This window comes from Phlebotomus argentipes, unplaced genomic scaffold, assembly GCF_947086385.1.
Source record: "Phlebotomus argentipes unplaced genomic scaffold, Phlebotomus argentipes genome assembly scaffold_4, whole genome shotgun sequence".
Classification (NCBI taxonomy): domain Eukaryota; kingdom Metazoa; phylum Arthropoda; class Insecta; order Diptera; family Psychodidae; genus Phlebotomus; species Phlebotomus argentipes.
Window position 1 is genome coordinate 11,620,429 of NW_026776174.1, and position 19,217 is coordinate 11,639,645.

General features: G+C 41.3%; 4 protein-coding genes across 7 annotated transcripts in view; 2 read left to right on the forward strand and 2 right to left on the reverse strand.

Annotated features, from left to right (window-relative positions):
- The window catches only part of LOC132258868 (dual specificity protein phosphatase CDC14C-like), a 22,689-nt gene extending 19,010 nt beyond the window's left edge, over positions 1-3,679 (forward strand). The window contains exons 9-10 of the mRNA XM_059756391.1: positions 3,226-3,363; positions 3,422-3,679. Of these exons, the coding sequence (XP_059612374.1) occupies positions 3,226-3,363; positions 3,422-3,656 (373 nt within the window). The 3' untranslated portion in view covers positions 3,657-3,679. The remainder of the gene's footprint in view (positions 1-3,225; positions 3,364-3,421) is intronic.
- LOC132258867 (tyrosine-protein kinase CSK) lies at positions 3,680-17,301 on the reverse strand. 4 transcript variants are annotated; one of them, XM_059756386.1, is made up of 8 exons: positions 17,090-17,301; positions 9,047-9,423; positions 8,553-8,971; positions 6,942-7,430; positions 6,716-6,877; positions 6,403-6,598; positions 6,243-6,329; positions 3,680-6,184 (listed from the first exon to the last, which is right to left on the reverse strand). In XM_059756386.1, exons 2-8 carry the CDS (start codon positions 9,338-9,340, stop codon positions 6,008-6,010), a joined length of 1,824 nt encoding a protein of 607 aa, XP_059612369.1. In that variant the 5' UTR covers positions 9,341-9,423; positions 17,090-17,301; the 3' UTR covers positions 3,680-6,007. The 4 variants fall into 4 exon arrangements, with proteins under 4 accessions (XP_059612369.1, XP_059612367.1, XP_059612368.1 ...); XM_059756384.1 differs by lacking the exon at positions 17,090-17,301 and adding an exon at positions 14,147-15,030; XM_059756385.1 differs by lacking the exon at positions 17,090-17,301 and adding an exon at positions 9,902-10,166.
- Positions 17,302-17,578: 277 nt separating this feature from the next.
- LOC132258873 (complement component 1 Q subcomponent-binding protein, mitochondrial) lies at positions 17,579-18,618 on the forward strand. Its single transcript, XM_059756397.1, has 3 exons — positions 17,579-17,894; positions 17,965-18,312; positions 18,370-18,618. Exons 1-3 carry the CDS (start codon positions 17,681-17,683, stop codon positions 18,606-18,608), a joined length of 801 nt encoding a protein of 266 aa, XP_059612380.1. The 5' UTR covers positions 17,579-17,680; the 3' UTR covers positions 18,609-18,618.
- Positions 18,619-18,870: 252 nt separating this feature from the next.
- LOC132258877 (TP53-regulated inhibitor of apoptosis 1-like) lies at positions 18,871-19,186 on the reverse strand. Its single transcript, XM_059756401.1, has 2 exons — positions 19,040-19,186; positions 18,871-18,984 (listed from the first exon to the last, which is right to left on the reverse strand). Exons 1-2 carry the CDS (start codon positions 19,184-19,186, stop codon positions 18,883-18,885), a joined length of 249 nt encoding a protein of 82 aa, XP_059612384.1. The 3' UTR covers positions 18,871-18,882.
- Positions 19,187-19,217: the final 31 nt, after the last annotated feature.

The window sequence follows — 19,217 nt, forward strand, 5'->3', positions numbered from 1 at the left end:
GGTGTACTTTAGCCCCTTTCCCCTCACAACATCTCAGCTCATCCTCACCGCGATCGTCATCTGATGAAATTCACACGAATTTCGCGAACACTCTCGAGAACGTCGCATGGAATCGCGCAGATTTCACTGGAAATTCTCTTGTTATCAAAATCAACTTCTCCCAAACATCACAGATCGATTAAATGATCTGTATTTATTCAGCCAACGAGAAAAAACAAGCTATCAAAAATATTTCTCAGAGGCACACAATTAAATGAAGAGAGGAATTCAATTATGTCTGTATTAAAAAAATAAATAAATCGAATATGTTATTCGGAAATTAGCGCGTCACGATAGTGTTAATTTTCAGAATTGAATTAGCAAAATGTCTGTATTTCTCTTCTAATATTATCTATTAGATCAGAGCTTTGATATGCTAGAAACATGACTGTTTTCAAGAAAAATCTATTCAATTGGGCGGGGCTTTCGTGTGGGAGGAGCTAAAAAGATCATTTGACCCAAAGAAAGCCGCTATCAATTCTTTGCTACTTGAAGAATTACAGGCATTTTATGTGCTTCTAAATTAATACAAACACATCAATGGCATTATTGTCTCGACGAAAGTCTTCTGCATCACATGAATGAATGTGACGATGGGCGTTTATTATTAATTTACATCTTTCCTACATAAATTATCATACATTGAAATATACAAATAGCGTAGGAATATGAATGGAAGAGATTACAGAGGCTTTTTTTTCTTTAATCCTCTCCCTATAAACTCCATCTTCTCAGCGGCAACATTTTTTGCGAGCGCTGACAAACAAATTAATTTGTTATGTGAGAGGATTGTATGTATGTTTTAGGCACGTTTTGTCCATTCCCTCCATCCCTCGACTGTTGGCCATGTTTGCGAATTCTTCTCCCCGAAATCACGCAGATCAAGCATATTTTTTCAAGCTGCGATGCCCAGAAAAAAATCCAACCAGTGTGTCAAGTATCATAACATAATTTAAATGAGTGTTTGCTAAATAGTTTTTTACACGGCAATTAAAATTACCTGAAATATTCATACAGTATTATTCTGTTGTCAACTCGAGACGGCGCGCGAGGAAGGAAATACAGTCATAAAAGTTGCTTATTAGCAATCAAACATAAAAGTATAGTATGAATGATTAGTGATTCCGTAATTGATAATGAAATCCATAAACCAACTCATTGCGTCTTTTCAAGTGTTTTTCCTCTCCCACACTGTTGACATGAGCAATAGCTGGAAAGAATAATATTTAGATAAAAGTTGCCATTGAGTAAATGGAAAATTTTTGCATACTACATATGTTATGTACATATTCCCTCCGCATCAGGAAGCAAATCACTTGAGCAACTTGTCGCTCGGATGGCTTGAAATGTGAGAACACGCAAGCAATCACACCGAAATATTTGAGACGTTTCATTTTCTCTTATTTGTTTTTTCACCAGTGAAGGAATCAAGAGGCGTCCGGAGCAAATAAGTCATTTAATACACAGTGTCTCATATTACAATGGGTTTAACACTAGATTAACCGAGTCAGTCTAATAGCTATCAGTTTGGATGTTTCCTTAAACACTTCCTTGAAAGCACTTTATAGTTGACAACTGAAACAACCCAGAAATACAGAAACTAATGAACTTCCAAGCCAATGTGTTCCATGTGCGGTGAATCTAGTGTTAAGAACCCAAAAGTGCTCGAGCGCTGATGCAAATAACGACTCAGTGGAGGCACTGGAGGAATTCTCGGGCTCGCAAAATGGAGAGAAAAAGCGACACATTCCAATTGGTTTTCATATTGCATTGAGCGAGAGCAGAAAAAAGGTATTAATGCTCCACGCGAAGAGACGCTCCAGACACGATGGAGACTCCGGCATAGAATAAGTGTGTGGGATCTCTGGGCACAGAGAGTCAAAGAATGTACCGACACTTGTAGTGGGAATTTTGTAGCTGACAAATTATTCCGTGGCGCGAGATTCGGAGTGAAAAATGTATTTTATGTACGTGATTAATGCAGCTGGGCGTTGAAATCGTGTAATTATGTAAATCAGTGGAGTTTGCCATCGTGATCTTTTGGCCTTTTGCAGCACTCGAGAACGCCTTCGATCCTTCAAACTTGTATTTACTGGCTCTGTGTGTCTCTGGATGGCAATTGACTGGAATTATCCAATTCTTTCTTCATCTGTGCGACGTCTGCAGATGAGGAATCTCTCTCTGAAGATCTAAAAAGCTCTTCTTTATCCATCTCAGATTTCATTCATCTCCTCTTGCCATCTTGTGCCTCTTTTTTATTTTATGGTTCTCTCACGACGCCCAGAGAAAAACATCTCGCGGGAGCGATAAATCCAGATTTTGCAGAGTCTCGCGAATACAAAAGGTAATAATTTTCTCCTTGTATATTTCCTTTTTTGGCCCCTGAGAGTAGCAAAAACATGAGAATTAGCAAAATGTGAAAAAAAAAACTACGAAATCTCTGTATATTTTCAATGTGATTTAATTAATTATAAGCAGAAGATGACACTCCATGGCAGGGAGCAATAAAAAAGAGCCACACAACCAAACAGACAAGCGAATAGGAGAAAAAAGACACTTAAAGAAGCTCCTTGTCTCTCCCTCTCGCGCCCATAATGTTTTGTGTGACGATAATTTATGGACGGGAATTAACATAATTTGATTGCAAAAACAAACAAATACCGCATTGTGTTAATTTTCATTCATAAAATGATTCAAAGTGCGATTTGTGTTCAACACACAACTTCTTGCCAGTTTCGGATCAATTACAATCCATGTTTTACGACTGGCGCGCTTTGCAGGGTGACTTTCAAATCGCTCCATTTTCACCGCGTCGCATCGAATTTCCCTGCTCGCTGTGTAATTTGACTCCTTGCATCGCCAATCGTCGCTTAGGGGTCTTCCGAAGGGGTGTCAGAGTGGGTAAATTGTAAATACAGGTGATGAAAGAGATCCATTGGCGATGATATCATTCTTTACCGTTAAGCATGGCATGAAGCATATGCTGCACGCTTTTACTGGTCGGTTTTTGTCTCTGGCGCGAGAAAAGTCGCATGAAATCAAAGCAATGCAATTTATTTGTGTGAATCTCAGTCATTCTGAAAGCTTTTATTCGAAGACTGCAGAAATTTAAGTGAAGATGCAAAATCCTCAAAGTAATGTATTTGTCCAAATCGTTGGTAGTGATTATGTTATCCTTAACAGCAGCGCATTGCCGATGACGATTGAAAATAGGCGTTTTCTCGTCCACCAACTCGACGTGAGGACAATTTTGGATGCCAGAATCTCTCTTTTGGAGCCACATTTCGGGCCTCAGCTTTATTTATTACCAAATCAACGCAGTTTGTAAGTAACATTTCAGTTTAATGGCGTTCAAAAGTTATGAGCAAAGAAATCCTTTCAGGGCGTCCGAGTGTGAAAGAATGGAAGTCTGTGAAAACTTTCCCTTCCACTATGATAAAGCGACTTCAACTCACGACATGAACGCTCAACCGACGTCTGCTTACCAAAACCTCGGGATTAACACGTTCAATCCGACGGTAAGCTTGATTGAAGAGTCACTAAGGCGTCTTAGTGCGCAGGAAATGATAAAGCTGCGCAAAGAAATGGAAAATAACTTCTCATTCGTTGGACAATAAAACTCTCTGTGACAGAATTTACTTCCAAGAGATTGTTTATTTCTCAGTTTACTATGAATTTCATTCCTTCAGTTGTTGCTTGATTCAATACAAAAGAAAAGGAAGTTGACGCAATTCAATAACAATTTGCAAAAAATAAGGTTCTAATTCCCCAAGGAATGTTAATGTGCGATACACTCGTTCACGCACCAAAGAAAAAGCGTTGTGAGATTAAACAGAAATCATAAAATAAAACATGTGATTTAGATTTTATTATTGTATTTAGTAAATGTAAGTATCTCCTCTTGCGTCTATTTAAGTAGTTCTTTTCTGCTCATTTTGTCCTAAGTCAAATTATAAAAAAAAGTTTGCTTTAAGCAATTATAACGCATCGATTTTCTCACATAATTTTTCATCAAAGTTTTTTTTTCCTTTTTTCCAATAATTTTGCCTCATCAACACTAAAATTATACATGGAATTATTCTGTAAATTACTTGTCTACGATTTTGTTCACATTTCCTTTATATTTTCTCAATTTATTTGCCATTTTTTCTTCAACACCCAAAAATTTCTAAATGCCAAGACTTCTATTTTATGTTTATCATGTTGTAGAATTACAGTAAATTTCTCGTCTACACTTTAAAATGTAATAATTTTGCCATCAGATCTCCTCTAAAATGAATACCTTCAATTCTATTTAACTGGTTATATTGCTCTCGAGCGGCACATATAAAACACAATTGTCAATTGCACAAAATTCAATATTTCACCATATATTTCTCCACCTCATTTTCCTCATAATCGCGTCACGGAAGACAGCAAAATAAATAATTTATATTTAAGTTCTAATTTGGAGATTTGGGAAGGGGTTCAAATGTATCATAAATTGATTAAATTATATCCTCATAAAAATCATCTCTTCGCCACTTTGTTAATCATTACAGAAACATTTTCTTTTCCTTTAGCTAAACATAGAAATTATCATCCTACATAAATTGCAGTTACAAAAACATGATCTTTTTAGTCACTAATAAAAAGTTTGTCCACTAATATTAATGCTGATATTTACAGTATTTTATGATATAATGTTTTGCTCATGATTTCATCTCTTCTGCACTTTCCTTCACAAGTGCTCCATAAGGTCAATATTTACATTGCAAAATCCACTCTTTCTCTCTCTGCCATTTTGTCTGTGTGTTTGTTCTGATAAATTGGACGAAAACAATTTGATTATTTTGTCACACTTTTCGAGATTAGATTCCATTCATTCTTTCTGATATCATTTGATTCTTCCATTGACAGTATTCATCGTGTGACGTCTATTTACATGCAATTTGTGCACAAAACCATCATTTTTCTCACTGCGAATATATCCAGAATATTTGCATTAAATGATTTTCGGTTTAATTTCTGTGGTGATTGTGTAAAATAATAAAATAAACATGTAATTCGAGCTGTTTGTTGCCTCTTTGAACTCTTTTGTGGGACCCAAACACACAATTTGCAGTGACTCTATTTCTCTATATGATCGTCTAAAAAATATTTCATCATATTCTGCACTAAAACATTACTTCATGAATTACAATCTATAATACCTCTAATGATTACTCTCTTTTCCTACTCTTCCTTTTTTGTAATGTTCCTTTCTATTCTCCGTGTTAAGTTGTATATATTAGTTACAAATATGAATATCATATTATATTACTAAATAGTAAATATAAATATAGGGAGAGATGTCAGTACTTGAATAATTTCTCATCATTCCTGCCACACCACGCGCTGTGATTATGAATAATTTTGCCATCTTTTTTACTGTATAATGTCTTAATAACACGATTAACTCATCTATTGCCGTGAATTCCACTTTCATATTGATCTGCAGCACAAGTTTTGCATAGCTTTTTTGCTTCTCCTTCAATTCGCCACGAGATAATTGGAGGCAATTAGAAAATTTCACCTGAATTAATTAAAACGTCTTTCAAAACACCCTCTTAACAGTGTGATAACGCAGAGATTATGAGACATAAATGTTGCAACGAACATCAAAACTTGTCTGTCAAGTAAAAGATGGATTAAACAGAGATTATGTGATTGTCAATTCCTTCCTTGATTTTCTGCACTTCTCCGCAAACATGAATATATTTTTTTAGAGCCGGTCTGCATATTGTCTTGCAATTGATTTACAGTGTGCAAACAAAACAGCGTGAAGAAAATTAAAAAAAAAATCGTGGCACAGATTTCACTCTTTTGCTCCTCCACAGACTGAAAATTTCTCCGTGTCGACGGCCAAACTGAATACAATTCACACCGCCAGACATTCAATCGTGTCTGCACAGTTTGCAGATGGATAAGAGCTTATCAAAGTAGACATTCACGTGGTGGCATTCTTCAATTGAAGCAATTTCACCTTCAAGTCCCCAAAATTTGGTCGCCTTGTCGGATTCAGGTCCCACGCTTGACGCATCATCTCGTAAATCTCCGGTGGGCAACCTTCTGGGGCTTCCATCTTGTAGCCAACCTCCACGTGCTTCACGACGTCCGCCAGTGGCTGCAGACAGTGGATTTGTTAGTCACACTCACTCACCATCATTATGCATTATACTCACAATTCTCGGGTATGGAACTCGTCCAAATGAATAAATTTCCCAGAGAAGTATCCCAAAACTCCACATATCGGATTTGTTGGAGAATCGCTACGTGACATGAAAAGATACACACGAGAGTTTATTATGAGGAAGAATATTGGGTGGAGAAAATAACACTCACCCCTCCTTTTAGTGCCTCTGGCGCTGTCCACTTAATTGGCAGCTTGCCAACGTCGAGATTGTAGCACTCCTCACGTGCTAATCCAAAATCAGACACTTTGGCCACACAGTTCTCCGAAATCAACACATTTCGGGCCGCCAAATCGCGATGGACCACTTTCTTGCACTCCAAGTACTCCATTCCCGAGCATGTGTCGCTGAAAGAGGCACACGGAAAACAATTAGGATCCCATGCCAAATTGCACAGCCATCGCCGAGAGATCATCGGCCTCGTCGTCGAGACCAATAAGGCCTCTGCCAAAAGAGATACTCACAATGCGAAATTAATTTGATCTTTCCGCGTAATGTGCTGTCGACCCCGCGAACGGAGATAGTCCACCAAAGATCCCTTGCTCATGTACTCCGTCACGAGATATATGTGCTTGTTGGTGAATACCAGGCCGATGAATTTCACGAGATTCTCATGCTCCAGCGTTCTGAAAGCAGCGACACACACATTTGCATTGCGGATGAGATCATCATTCCAGAAATTGTGCTTACGTCATAACTGAGGCCTCCGCCAGGAATTTCTGAGCAGCTCCATCGTCTTTCAGCATCTTCACGGCCACCTTCTCGCCCCGCAGCAGGCCCAGCTTCACGTCGCCGAACTCCCCCTTCCCTATGCTCTCGCGCAGCTGAATGTCACTCTCCGGATAAACCCAGCCCTTGTCGAGGAAGTCCTTGGAGTTGATGCAGAACTCCTGCTTGCCCTTCTTCGGCAGACACTTTATCAGCTGCGTACACAGCCCGTCGGCGTCCTTCTCGTAGTGCTGCACCAGTTGACCCAGATTCTCAAAGTACTCCTCATCATCTATTGTCAGCTTGTTCTCCAAATACTTCACGCGATAGTGCTCCACTTTTCCCTGGAAGCACACACACAGTGTGTAGTCACCGGGGAAATTTGTCGACTCCCGCACGAGAAACAGCCCGTCCTCGCGTGGCTGCAGCAAGTGTTCCGCTTCATCTCTCGTTATGCTCCCGTGGAACCATCTGCAATAGTCAGTGAAAACATCACAATCAACGAAAGTGCTGACGTCCATTTCACTCTATTCCTCCCAATCAATCAACACCGCGGAAACTCGCGCAAAAAAGGGCCAAAAGTGCATCACAGCCACTTTCATTTCTCTCTGCCCATCGAATTTCTCTCCACGTCAAATGCGTGTCGTTTCCATTCATCACCTGATAACGATAATATATCATAACTTCCCTCCTCCACACACGTTCGAGCGCGCGCCCAAAGTGAAAATCAATCGTAACACTCACAAATTGTCTCTCCATTTCAATCCGCAACCTTATATAATGCCACACTTTACTGCCCATGTCGTCTTAATGGCCGTTACATTGACTTCACTCTCTGATTTACCGAGTTGATGATGCAAATTGAAAGCTCTCATGTCGAGGAAAAATTACATTAATGGCAAATTTAGTAATCAGTGAGTCATTTGTGAGATAGTGTCTCTCCTCCACTCGTCATGCTAACATGCCAAAAAAGCCTTCACTTTTAATTCCGACAATAACCGCCAAGTCGGAAAGCTATGAAAACTGTCCACTCGCGATTTTATTGTCCAATTTTGCTGCCATCTCAACTCTTAATTACTGAATATTGTTTGCATAATATTAGTCTAGAAGGGAGTCGAACAATAGAATCTCATCAATTTCTAAGGCATAAAAGTGCTTTCAATGAGATATCACACGATAAAAGTATTCAAGATTTAGTGCACGTCTTAAAATCAAGTTCTAAGACTTCGTTAATTTCACTTCCACCCACTTTTCTCCATGTAAATGGCGCCGGATAATTTTGCTCCATTTTTCTACAGCATTTTTCAATCTAATTTTATGCCAAGTCAGTACATGAGAAAAATACATCCAATTCACTCAACTCCCAACACTATCGCTCATATTTCATCTATTTATATATTTATCGATACGTCTTTGTATTTTCCGAGAAGAGTATTTTCAAATTCCCAAACAAATCCGACTGGCAAATTTCATTTCAAGCTGTGAAATTCAATTGAATTCCTGCAATATTTCCAGTGTTGCGGATATTCAATTTCTCGTGCAAACTGTGTGATTTGATTGGGAACGGAAAAGCGTGCGTAGATAAATACTCACGGCATTGCATTCAATTTCACTTCACACTTTTTCTGATTCGATGGCACCGTGGGCGACAGTGAAGATGCGCTGTTCCACGTGGAGGCGCTCGCCTTGTCGAACACGATGCCGCTGTGCGACGAGGACATGGACATGGGCGCCGGGGCACCCGACGCCGTCAGCACAGCCAGGCCGGACAGGTGATTGGGCGGCGGCGCTCCATTGCCGGCTATTTGGCTCGTCAACTGCACACTGTTGAGAGACGTTGACATGAGATTCGACGCGGCCAAGGAGGCGCTCGATGGCGGTGGAATTGTCTGGTGCGGATGCATGGGCTGGAGATTCGGTGACTTGGGCGAGTGGGCTGCATTCGAGGCCGCTGTTATTTGCTGATTTGCGTGCAAGTGATTGGTTAGGTGAATGGGGTTTTGATTCTGTTGCTGAAAACAGGCACAGGAAGAGGGCAATTAGCCAGACTGTGGGTGGCGCAAGACCGAGATTTCGAGCAATCTTACCACATTCGAGTGTGGCGGCACCTGAGGCGGAGGATTTGACATCTGCGGAAGATGCTTGGTGGCGTTCGGCTGCGGCTGACTGTGGAGAATGACACCCGGTTGGGGAGCTGGACGCTTGTGCTGGCGCAGTGGTGCTGTCGGTGGCATCTGATGAGCCGCCATAAACCATGGACAGTCGCCCGATGTGGAGCCGCCGCCAGAGCCGGCTGAAACCTGAGAGAAACCACGATGGTGACCGACAACAGCTGTTTGGCCAGATGACTGCAAATTCAGTGCTGTCGCGTGACTATTCATTACGACCAGCTCAGTCGCTCCACTGGAATTCCTTCGTGCCACTATCTGCTTCCTATCCGATCGTCGTCGCTTCAGATCTCCATCTGCAAAGAGTGAGAAAGAGGGACAAAGTGTGGGAGGCACACATTAATCACGGTTAATTAATGAAGAAGCACGCAGTGCTCAATTACGGGCAAATCAGCGATTTTCATACGCTCATTTCTGCACTTTAACATTTTGACTCATGCCTCATAAAACACAAACACTCCACTGCCAAAGTGAATCATCCGCAGAGAGAGCAAGTATCGAGAATACCTCTCCTTCTCTGTCCGCTCGCAAGATGAGCGCGAAGTGAAAACAATCAAATATTCACCATCGCTGGCAAGACAATGTACGCAACATTCGCCAGTCATATTCATACATACAATGTCTCAATGTACAAATAATTGAATTTATGAATAACGTATAAGTAAATTGTCGGTTCAATGTCAAGCTCACGCATACACAATTGCCTTTGGAAACTATGAATTGCGACTTTCCTCATCGCCATAAACAATATACAAATTGTAAACAAATACCCACATTTTTCCCACTCCGCTCGAAAGATTGCCAGTAAAGTCATCAATTTCTCAAGCAATTGAAACGGAAATAGGCATCTCTCGGGTGTTTAAGAAATAAAAGTTTCCTGTGCATTTATCATAACTCCTCCCTCTCTCTCTCTGCACTTCACCTCAAGTGCACATTTGTTAAGTGATGCCGATAGGAAAATGAGGAAAATTCAATAAACTACACACACAATTCAAGCAGGAAGTATTTTCTGTAGAGGCTGAATTCTCAGCAAGGCTTCTTCACTAGAAAAATAACACTGGAATCGAATGAATTTCGGTCCAGATGCTGCCGAGCACTGACTTAAATCGTATTAATTGAACGCACACAAATCGAAATGAAATTTTAATTGAAAATGGAACTTCAACTCTGGCGATTGCACATTTCTACCTGAACAGCGCACGACCAGTGACAATTGATGTTATTTTTTATCGAGTGACACCAACGTGCCACTTTATAGGTCAAACGTGTAAGAGAGCAATGCAAAATGCAACAGTTTCACTCCGCCATTCAACTCAGCACAGATTTTAGACTCGAAATCGATTTAAATCCCTCCCAAAAGAAACACCATCAATTAACTTTTTTCGAGGCGATCTAACGATAAGCGGCAGGAAATCAAATTATGCACACACATGTTCAACTTCTGCTTCAAAATAAGTATTTCATCAAGCAAGAAGAGTGATTTAATTGAACCTCAATCGCACTTCTGTTTGACTTTCCCACAAATTAGCAACACAGCCAGAACTTAGCATAATTCGCAAAGTCTGTGCGCAAGAGAACAATGGCGAAAAAGAGGATGGAAAGAGGAATAAACCTCAAATTCACCTATAATAAATTGGCGGTCGGAAACTTCTTCTCGTGAGTCACAAAAACCACGTGAAAATGACTGGCAAAATTGGTGAAAAAAGCAGCCAATCTATTAATTTGGAAGCTGTTCGAAATTATGGGCAGTTGATGATTAAATTACACAGTCATTTTATGTGCACTCTCTTGATAGACTCTATGAATCACTGTTGCGGTTGTTGCGCAATTTCCTCCCATTCTTAAGACAGTACTTCACATATTGGTGTCTCCGTTTAACCAGATCTTCAGTTTATCCAAAAGACGACTGTATAGTTTACAGAGGAATGGTGTGTTTCGCTCATTATTTCATGCATTTCAAATTGAAGGGAAAACATCAATTAAAACCCTGTCTTATTAGGTTTAATTTACTGACAAGTAAAAAGAAGAAAGAAGGCACTAAATGTTTAATTATCTGTTGAATACACAACAAATCCCTGCGAGTTCAGTATTTTTTCTTATTTTCATCTCACCATTTTTGTGAAAAGTCACTGTATTTACTCAATTTTCAATTCACTTTCCTTCTCAATTGCTGCTCGAACACTTCGTCTCGAGGTTCCGTCGAGCAGCACACTTTGGCTGAGAAAGGGTTCTTCAGGTTGCATGTTCAACTCTAAAGTGTCACTTCCCCACGATAAACTGCGGAAAAATTTAAATACACTGCGCCGAGGAGGACAGAATACTAATGAAGCACTTGTGTGTCTGAAAGCTGTACTTGTTCGAAATGAGAAACTCAAGGGAACGACTGCTATCTGCCCAGCATAAGGGTTATTTAGTTACACACATTGAAAAGTATGACTTTTCCAATGCAATCATCCAAATGGGCTTTCCTCTCGGCCTCTGAAGGATCATCCCACAGCAAAACGACGGCCGTTTTTACTGCATAACTTATAATAAAGTCAGCGCTAAGCAGGTTGTTTCATCACGGCTACAGCTTTATATTGAGATAATGCCATGTGTGAGTCAGTCAATTATCAAAAATTCATTCAAATAAGTGGATTCTCCTCGCGCTTGTGTGTTTATATAATTATTATTTAAAGTTTGGACAGTGCGAGAGAGACAAACAGCCACAATGGGCAAACAGAGGCTGAAGAGGAGTAATGTTAATGCGAAGAACAGAAAATGCACGAACAACAGTGTCGCTATGGACAAAAATACACAATATGACCATTAATTTAATCATAAATTTGGGGACCTTCAGCCTCGCAAAAATGCCCGCAAATGAGATGCTCACTTTGTGCGAGTGTGAATTTTGTGCAATAAAAATCACACATACTAAATAGAAAAAAAATGTAGGATTTTCTGAATCCCATTGACAATAGTTGCAAAAGAGCGTCTTTTTCTCACTTTCTGCCACTCTGTGTGCCCTCAAAGTGTGACTTGATGAGGAGGAGTTCATACTTCTCCGACACATTAAAATCTCTTTGTGCCAAACTTTTACTTTTAATGCCCCTTTTGTCTTGGCCACACAACACTTGTGGGAATTCACCCGGGAATTGTGTCTCTCAAATATACATTTATTTTTTTAGATAAGCACAAAATTTGGGTCTGCAATTCATGAATATTTCACTCAAATTGTCATTCCTCAAATGGGCATTTTAATTCAAAATTGTATATCATCTGGTGATACAAGTCAATCAAAATGATCTGCACAGGTTTTGTCACATATCTTTTGTACTCTCTGCGATGGAATTTATTTCATTCCATTTGATATACAATCAAAAGCAGCATGACTTCATGCTAAAGTGTCGTAATAGCGTCTCTGTCCGGAAATAAAACTGTAGGCTATTTGTGGTGGTTCATAGTGAAAAAAACCTTACGATGTAAAGTGACACACAAAAAAATAAATGTTATCCACGACTATTGTAAATTATAGGTGAAAACATGTGAAAAACTACGACAGTAAAATTATCACACGGGTGATACATTGGTACAAATTATACAACATTGGCTTCTTTGTACATGCCATGCAATTTCCACTGTGCATAGGAGACTATGCAGAGCCTGTACAGCCATTTACAATTAATCGCTCTATCCAGGAAAGTGGCATTCCATTGATGTTTTCAAATTGAGCTTCACCTGCTGCGAGCTGAACCACGCACAGTTCTACTTTATGGCCAGTTTCCACATAATTATGTTGGGTCTGGATGATGAATATGGATTCAATGGGATGAATACAGAATGGCGTGTAGAATTCACGTGTTTGATTTATGTGCTCGCGGAGAGATCCAATTTCGGAGAAGTTTATTAATAATGTAAGAAAGTGCTATGCTTGATGATATAATTAGTATTTATTCGTTACGGAAATTAATTTCTCCCTCAAACACAAGTCCATAAAATGCCTTAAAAGTGGAAATTAAACTCAAACTTTGACGTTATCATTCAAGAAGTTCAGATATAAGCTTGAAAAGCGCTAAAATCAGGAATATTCAGCAATATTTCCTTGAGAAAACGTTTAAAAATCGCAAGAAAGGTGAAATTACTGTCCAAAACCGCTGTCAGAATACCATATTTGGTGAAGAAATACAAAACTCTTCAATTAATCTTCTTTTACTCCTTGTGAAAGAGCGCAATATAGCGACTACTGTAAAACAATTGTGTATTTATGGCTGCAAATTAGCAAAATCAAAAAGTAACCACCTAATTTAATTTTATCATTCGCGCACATCAAGAGCGAGGAAAAGGCAAAACAGCCGCCATTAATCTTCATTTCAGGAGTATAACTCGACATTGGCGAAAAATAAAACTAGGCAAATGAAAGCATTTCTCTCCTCAATTCAAACTTTCCTCCCAAATGTGAATGCATAATGCATTCCGAGGAACGGCAGAAGTCATCTTCTAACTCTCTATTGAGCAATTAGTTTTTGTAATGAGAAATTATCAGCACTTGTGCACGAACAACCAAAAAAAAACACATTGTGAATATTCATCTCGAGTGATTCACCTCGATTTTTCGAGAGAGAGAGACACCAAAAAGTTGATCATATTTCAACTCATTTCGCCTTGACTGCGCGATGATTTCCATCTCGCGGCGAGTGAGGAAGAGTGCGATCACTGTAATTCACTCAATGGTGAGCAGCATTGAGAGCCAATATTTAGAGAACTATCATTTTCATCAACACATGCTAATCCCATTGTGGGGGAAAGTAATAAAACAAGAGATCGGTGGCACGTAAAAAAGGCAAATTCACGCATGAAAATGAAACAGTGACTGAAAAGAGAAATTTCTCGTGTTGTCTGGCCGAAGAAATCAATTGAGTGGCGATTAAAAGTGAGCCGGCGTTTATGATGAATTGTGTGTGTGCTTTGCCAATGCATAGAGATCGAAATGTTAATTCAGCATCCAAGTGAAGTGGCAGAAGTCCACCAAGACCTACTGACCAAGATTTGGAGGCGCTGCTGGTGCGTCTGGCGACTCCTTGATCACTCTCTGGGCGAAATCTTCGCCCGCAACTATCGACAGCCTCCTCACAAAGTACACATGCGCTTTCGGCGGAAAGTTCGCGCGGCCCTTCCGCGGCGTGTCAATCTGATCCACACTCTTGACCGCACTCACTCGGGTCACTGGACAATTGTCACTCTCCTTCGCGCCGTTCCGCACGTCGCCACTCAAGTGCAAATTCGTTAGGTAAGAATTTGATTGAATGCACACACCGTCGCATGTTATCTTAATTGTTGTCACCATAACTCACAATTATACTCCTCGTCCTCTCTTTGCAAATTCGCACAGCTTTCACAACTCAACTCAACTCAAGCCCAGAAGATCTTTCAGTTCACTGCAGTGAAATCTTCACACATAACATCACAAAAAAATCATTGTTTAACATACGCGAGAAGGATGAATTTGATGATGAGATGGTGTAAGAGGAGATATGTTGTAATCACTCTGACTAACCAAATATGTGTTTTTAATTCTACACCGGCCAAAAAGTATTGGACAAAAAGTGAGATAATTCATTAGCATAAGCAAAGGTCATAGGATAGCAAACTCATGGATTCCAATCACTGAATGGTTCCCAAGGAATTTTCACTTTCAATAACACTTAGAAAGAGAGCCAGTCTATCTCGACAAACTGAAGTACTAAATTTCCACCAGTAATCATCATTATTCGATACTATTTTCCGCTCCCATTTCGGAGACAAACGACCAGAGATATGAGGAGAGCAAAGCACCAGAGATGATGGTATTTCAGGCACACACACTATCTTTTCTCTTCTGTTCTGTTATTTTTCGGGAGGAAAGAAGCGCGCGATACGAAGTGAATTGCTGGAGATATCTTTTACGACTAATGTATCGGTTTCTCCTCAATGGCCTCTCGTCTCTGCCACCACTCAGAGACTCCTCGCCATGCAGCCCCCAAATATTCGACCACTCTGACGTCGTCAACCGCGAAAGAGCCAGCAATCACACACTGCAAACCCGTTTATTTTCAACTCGTCACCGCGTCTCTCCAGATCCCAAACAGACACACACTCTCGCGCGCGCGGAGATTGCAAAGAAAACAAGACGCAGGGACACGCTATGCGGAGATGTAATCAAAATTCCAAACACTTTCGGGGAGATGACAATGAAGAGAACCACTTGATACACACGGCCAGGCATTTAATGCCTGGTGGCAAGCAAACATCCCTGTTTTCTCTCTCTCATTCTTCTCCTTTAACTCTTCTTCTTCACTCCCATATTTACATTTCTATGCACCCTTTTATTCACGCCACTCTGAGGAAATTGAACACACTGCAATTCTTCCCGGCACACCATTCGTCTCAATTTCCGCTTCCGCACCGACTTGTGACTCTCCGACACTGGAATTCTCCTCCATTCATTCCACTCTTTTATCTTTGCCCAATTAATTACAACCTATTGGCAGTCCATTTTTCTCCTCTCTGCCATTTCCGAGGAAAGTTTTGCCTATCATGCATGAGATTTGTCAGCAAAAAAATATCCAGGTCGCGACATTAAGATACTCTTGACTTGGTTGAAATGCGAAATCAATACCAACGCTGGTGGCAGAGCAATTCGAGGAAATTACACACAGATTGGAATATCCTTAGAGAATGATTTATGCACAGCCAAAAACGGAATAACTGACATAAATTAGCCACAATTTCTAGCAAATTTTACATCCAACGCATTCTATTCAAATTCTTCGTCTTAGGATGTCGCAAGGCGTCGATGAAGCGCACAACTCTAGACCAGATTATCCAGAAGGAAGTGTGCAATAGAAGTCGAGGTTGAGCAAGAAACATCAGTTGACTTCCAAAAATAAAATTCAATTAATTTTTTTGAAATGGGCATTCGAGGTGCCCTGAAAACAGTGTAATTGCGCAGAAATGGAGTGAATTTCGTGAAGTATGCTAAAAATATCGAGTGAGAGTCTGTCGCTCAAGCCGAGATGACCGAAATGGGCGGCTGAGGTGGAAGAGGGTGAGAGAAAAGACAGGGAGCCAATTGTGCGAGCACACAATTGATCGCTGATCATGTGTTGGACGCTTAGGAGAGTGAAGAAGGGGCAGAAAACACAACGAGAATGAGCGTCTGAGGTGAAGATTAACCACACGATAGAGGTGCAGAGAAAAAAGAGAGTGAACTCCGACTTTGACAAGGATACGACAGGGTGTGTCCGCTTCTTAGAGATGACGAGTCTTCGCCAAGAGCGCGGCTGCTGTGCGGGTCGCCCTGTGGTGCCGCATTCCACACATTTTGTGTATAAAAATGCATTCAGCTCCCAGTGTTTACGTTTATGTAAATACGCGAGAGCAGAAAATGCTGGAAACATCGGGCAAAGAGGCAATTTGGAGAGCTCCTGAATTGGAACCGAATTCGATTCGCGCGCGAACTTGGCAGCACCACTCAATAGAGATCAACGCACGTCCACCCACGGATGCTGAACTGATCTCTGCACATTCCAGGTGTGCACTCAATGGACCCGAGAGATTGGGATTGCTCATTAGGTGACTCGCCAGGTAGAAAATGCAACTCTCTTCGCTTCACACTCAATTACAATATTCTCAATGAAGGCAAGGTGCACTTGAAGGACTCATGACTCGGCCACTTCCTCTCCTTCGCCCCGCGATCGCGAGCCCCGCGATAAGGCGTTCCGATGACAATAAACACACACGCACACACACGCACACAAAACCACTATTTTGCCCCAATTTTCACAGCAACTCAACCGTGTTTGCCAATTCACCCCGGCACACCTGCCCTTCAGCCGCACTCCTGGGTGTCGTTTGCCAGGCAATTCACACCTCAGCACACCTCTCGCAGAGCCCTGCGGACGGCAGCGGAGCGCAAATGAGAGTAACCAGCCATTGAGATCTCACCTTAAATCCGTTCGCACCGCGTCCTGCACCTCCAATAACACTGCACATCCACTTGTGTCCACTCAATGTCCACTTTTATGCACTTTTCACACTTGGCAAGCGCCGCACAGCAGCGATTTTCGTGAATTTTCGAGCTGAAAATTGATCCCAATGAAAAAGTAGTACAAACGTCAAAGAAACTCACTGACAAATGGAGTGGGAATGAATTGGAAAGCCATTTCCATTTTCCATCGAGTGTGCTTCCATGGCGACACTTCCAAGAGCGCAATTTCCAGAGTCCCAACTTCCACTGGAGCATTGGACTTTTCCGCAGAATAGTCCCACAACGCATTTCATTTTATTGAATATTCTTTGAAAATCAAACAATTTCCTAATATTTTCTGAGAAATTAACAGACATTTCAGTAATTTTGAGGCGTTTTAATGGATGTCAGCAAAATCTTTGACCAAAATCTTCATGAAATGTTTTGTTGACTTTCCATTGGAAGGCGAATAAGTTTTTTGGAGGGGCAGTTTTATTCTGGAAGCGGCGAGAGTGCATTTCTCTGGATTACCTCATCTTCCTTGGAGCTTGTAAACTGCATCATTCGGCATGAATAACCTGGTGAGATCTGTGTTCAGAATCGCCCCGCTGAGGAGCATTGTGTCGCCAATGCGGTCGACGCTGGGGAAGAGGGAATTCACGAGAACTCTGTGGCACATGTCACGGAAGCCGGAAGATCTGATTGCGGGCAAATCCATCATCCAGCACAATCCCAGCCTTGGCTGCTCATGCGGCTGTGGCGCGAAGTTCATTCACACCAAAGGTAAGGCGGGAGGAGGAAGGAGTTTCCGGGAGTTTGCCGACTGTGCATCCTAACCTCACTTTGTCTACAGGCGAGAGAGAGCTCGTGGAATTCCTGACCGAGGAGATTGTGGCTGAGAAGAAAGCGCAGAAGGTAAAATCCATTCCCACGACCGTCGAGGGTTTCAAAGTGAAGATCAATGGGCCAGAAGTGGAATTGACAAAGGAGGGCGACAAGGAAACCGTGACGATCTCCTTCAATGTGAATCACACAGTAGACACAGATGAGGAGGCGGAAGTTGATCCCAACATGGACAAGCCCAATCTGGCAGAAATGAAGAGCAAGCCGCAGTTTGAGGTGGACATCGTGAGAGGCAGCCAAACACTCTCCTTCACATGCTCTTTTCTGCAGAATCAGGGAGAAGACGCTGAAGGATACAGTAAGTCAGTCACATTCCGGTTCTCCTCAGGAGACTGAGATTTGCCTACTCTTGCAGATGACATCTTTGGCATCGATGAACTCGTCCTGTACGACGGAGAGTGGAAGGATAACAACTACGCCGTGGCAGGAGACGTTCTGGATGGATACTTGTACGATTTGCTGATGAATCTCCTCGAGGAGAAGGGCATTAGCAATGAGTTCGTGGACAAACTGTCGGAATTCAGCACAATCTACGAACACTCACAGTACATTGATCTCCTCGAGAGGCTCTCCAAGTTCACGATTGGGAAGTAAATCAGGCGCCATGAGGATAGTTTCCAGCAGATAGAAATCACACTTGTATTTTCATTTTCTTACGCTCATTATTTTCCAGTGAAGTAAATCAATAAATTCTGAACAATATAGAGTAAAATGAGTACGAAAAAGCACTCTTGAAAGGAATTCAATGAGGATTTCCACGAGGAATGAAAGACGAACCCAGTAAAACCGTGGAAATCGGACTAGAATGCCACTACTTTGCTGCTTTGCACGATCTACTCAAGCACGGAAGGTGGCAGGAGAATAGATGTCAACTCGAGGAGCTTCCCGGCGGTGGTTTGTACTCCTTATCGGACCCTAAATGGTCCGCCTCGACTTCTCCAATCTCAATCTGCTGCTCCTTCATCGCCGTCTGCAAATACAGTTGGATTGAGTCTCTATTTCCGATAGCAGGGGAGCTTCTTCACCTTCACACATTGCTGGTAGACCTTGAAGAGAGGTTCGCACTGGGATTCATCCGTGCTGCCCTTCAGGAACTTGTCGGCAAACCAACTATTGAAGCACGCATCGTAAGTGCGCTTCAGCTCATTGCAATTCTCTCCTATGCTATTCATTTTTAATTAATTATCCGCACTAAAACTTCTT

What these genes read in the sequence shown, in the direction of transcription:
- LOC132258867 (XM_059756384.1), bottom strand. Translation starts at nt 14,450, where the DNA reads ATGGTGACAACAATTAAGATAACATGCGACGGTGTGTGCATTCAATCA. An exon ending in TGCCGCCACACTCGAATGTG is followed by an intron (nt 8,972 to 9,046) that starts GTAAGATTGCTC and finishes GCCTGTTTTCAG; the next exon opens with CAACAGAATCAAAACCCCAT. An exon ending in CAGAGGCACTAAAAGGAGGG is followed by an intron (nt 6,330 to 6,402) that starts GTGAGTGTTATT and finishes CATGTCACGTAG; the next exon opens with CGATTCTCCAACAAATCCGA.
- LOC132258873 (XM_059756397.1), top strand. Translation starts at nt 17,681, where the DNA reads ATGAATAACCTGGTGAGATCTGTGTTCAGAATCGCCCCGCTGAGGAGC. An exon ending in GAAGTTCATTCACACCAAAG is followed by an intron (nt 17,895 to 17,964) that starts GTAAGGCGGGAG and finishes CTTTGTCTACAG; the next exon opens with GCGAGAGAGAGCTCGTGGAA. An exon ending in AGAAGACGCTGAAGGATACA is followed by an intron (nt 18,313 to 18,369) that starts GTAAGTCAGTCA and finishes CTACTCTTGCAG; the next exon opens with ATGACATCTTTGGCATCGAT.
- LOC132258877 (XM_059756401.1), bottom strand. Translation starts at nt 19,186, where the DNA reads ATGAATAGCATAGGAGAGAATTGCAATGAGCTGAAGCGCACTTACGAT. An exon ending in TCTACCAGCAATGTGTGAAG is followed by an intron (nt 18,985 to 19,039) that starts GTGAAGAAGCTC and finishes CTGTATTTGCAG; the next exon opens with ACGGCGATGAAGGAGCAGCA.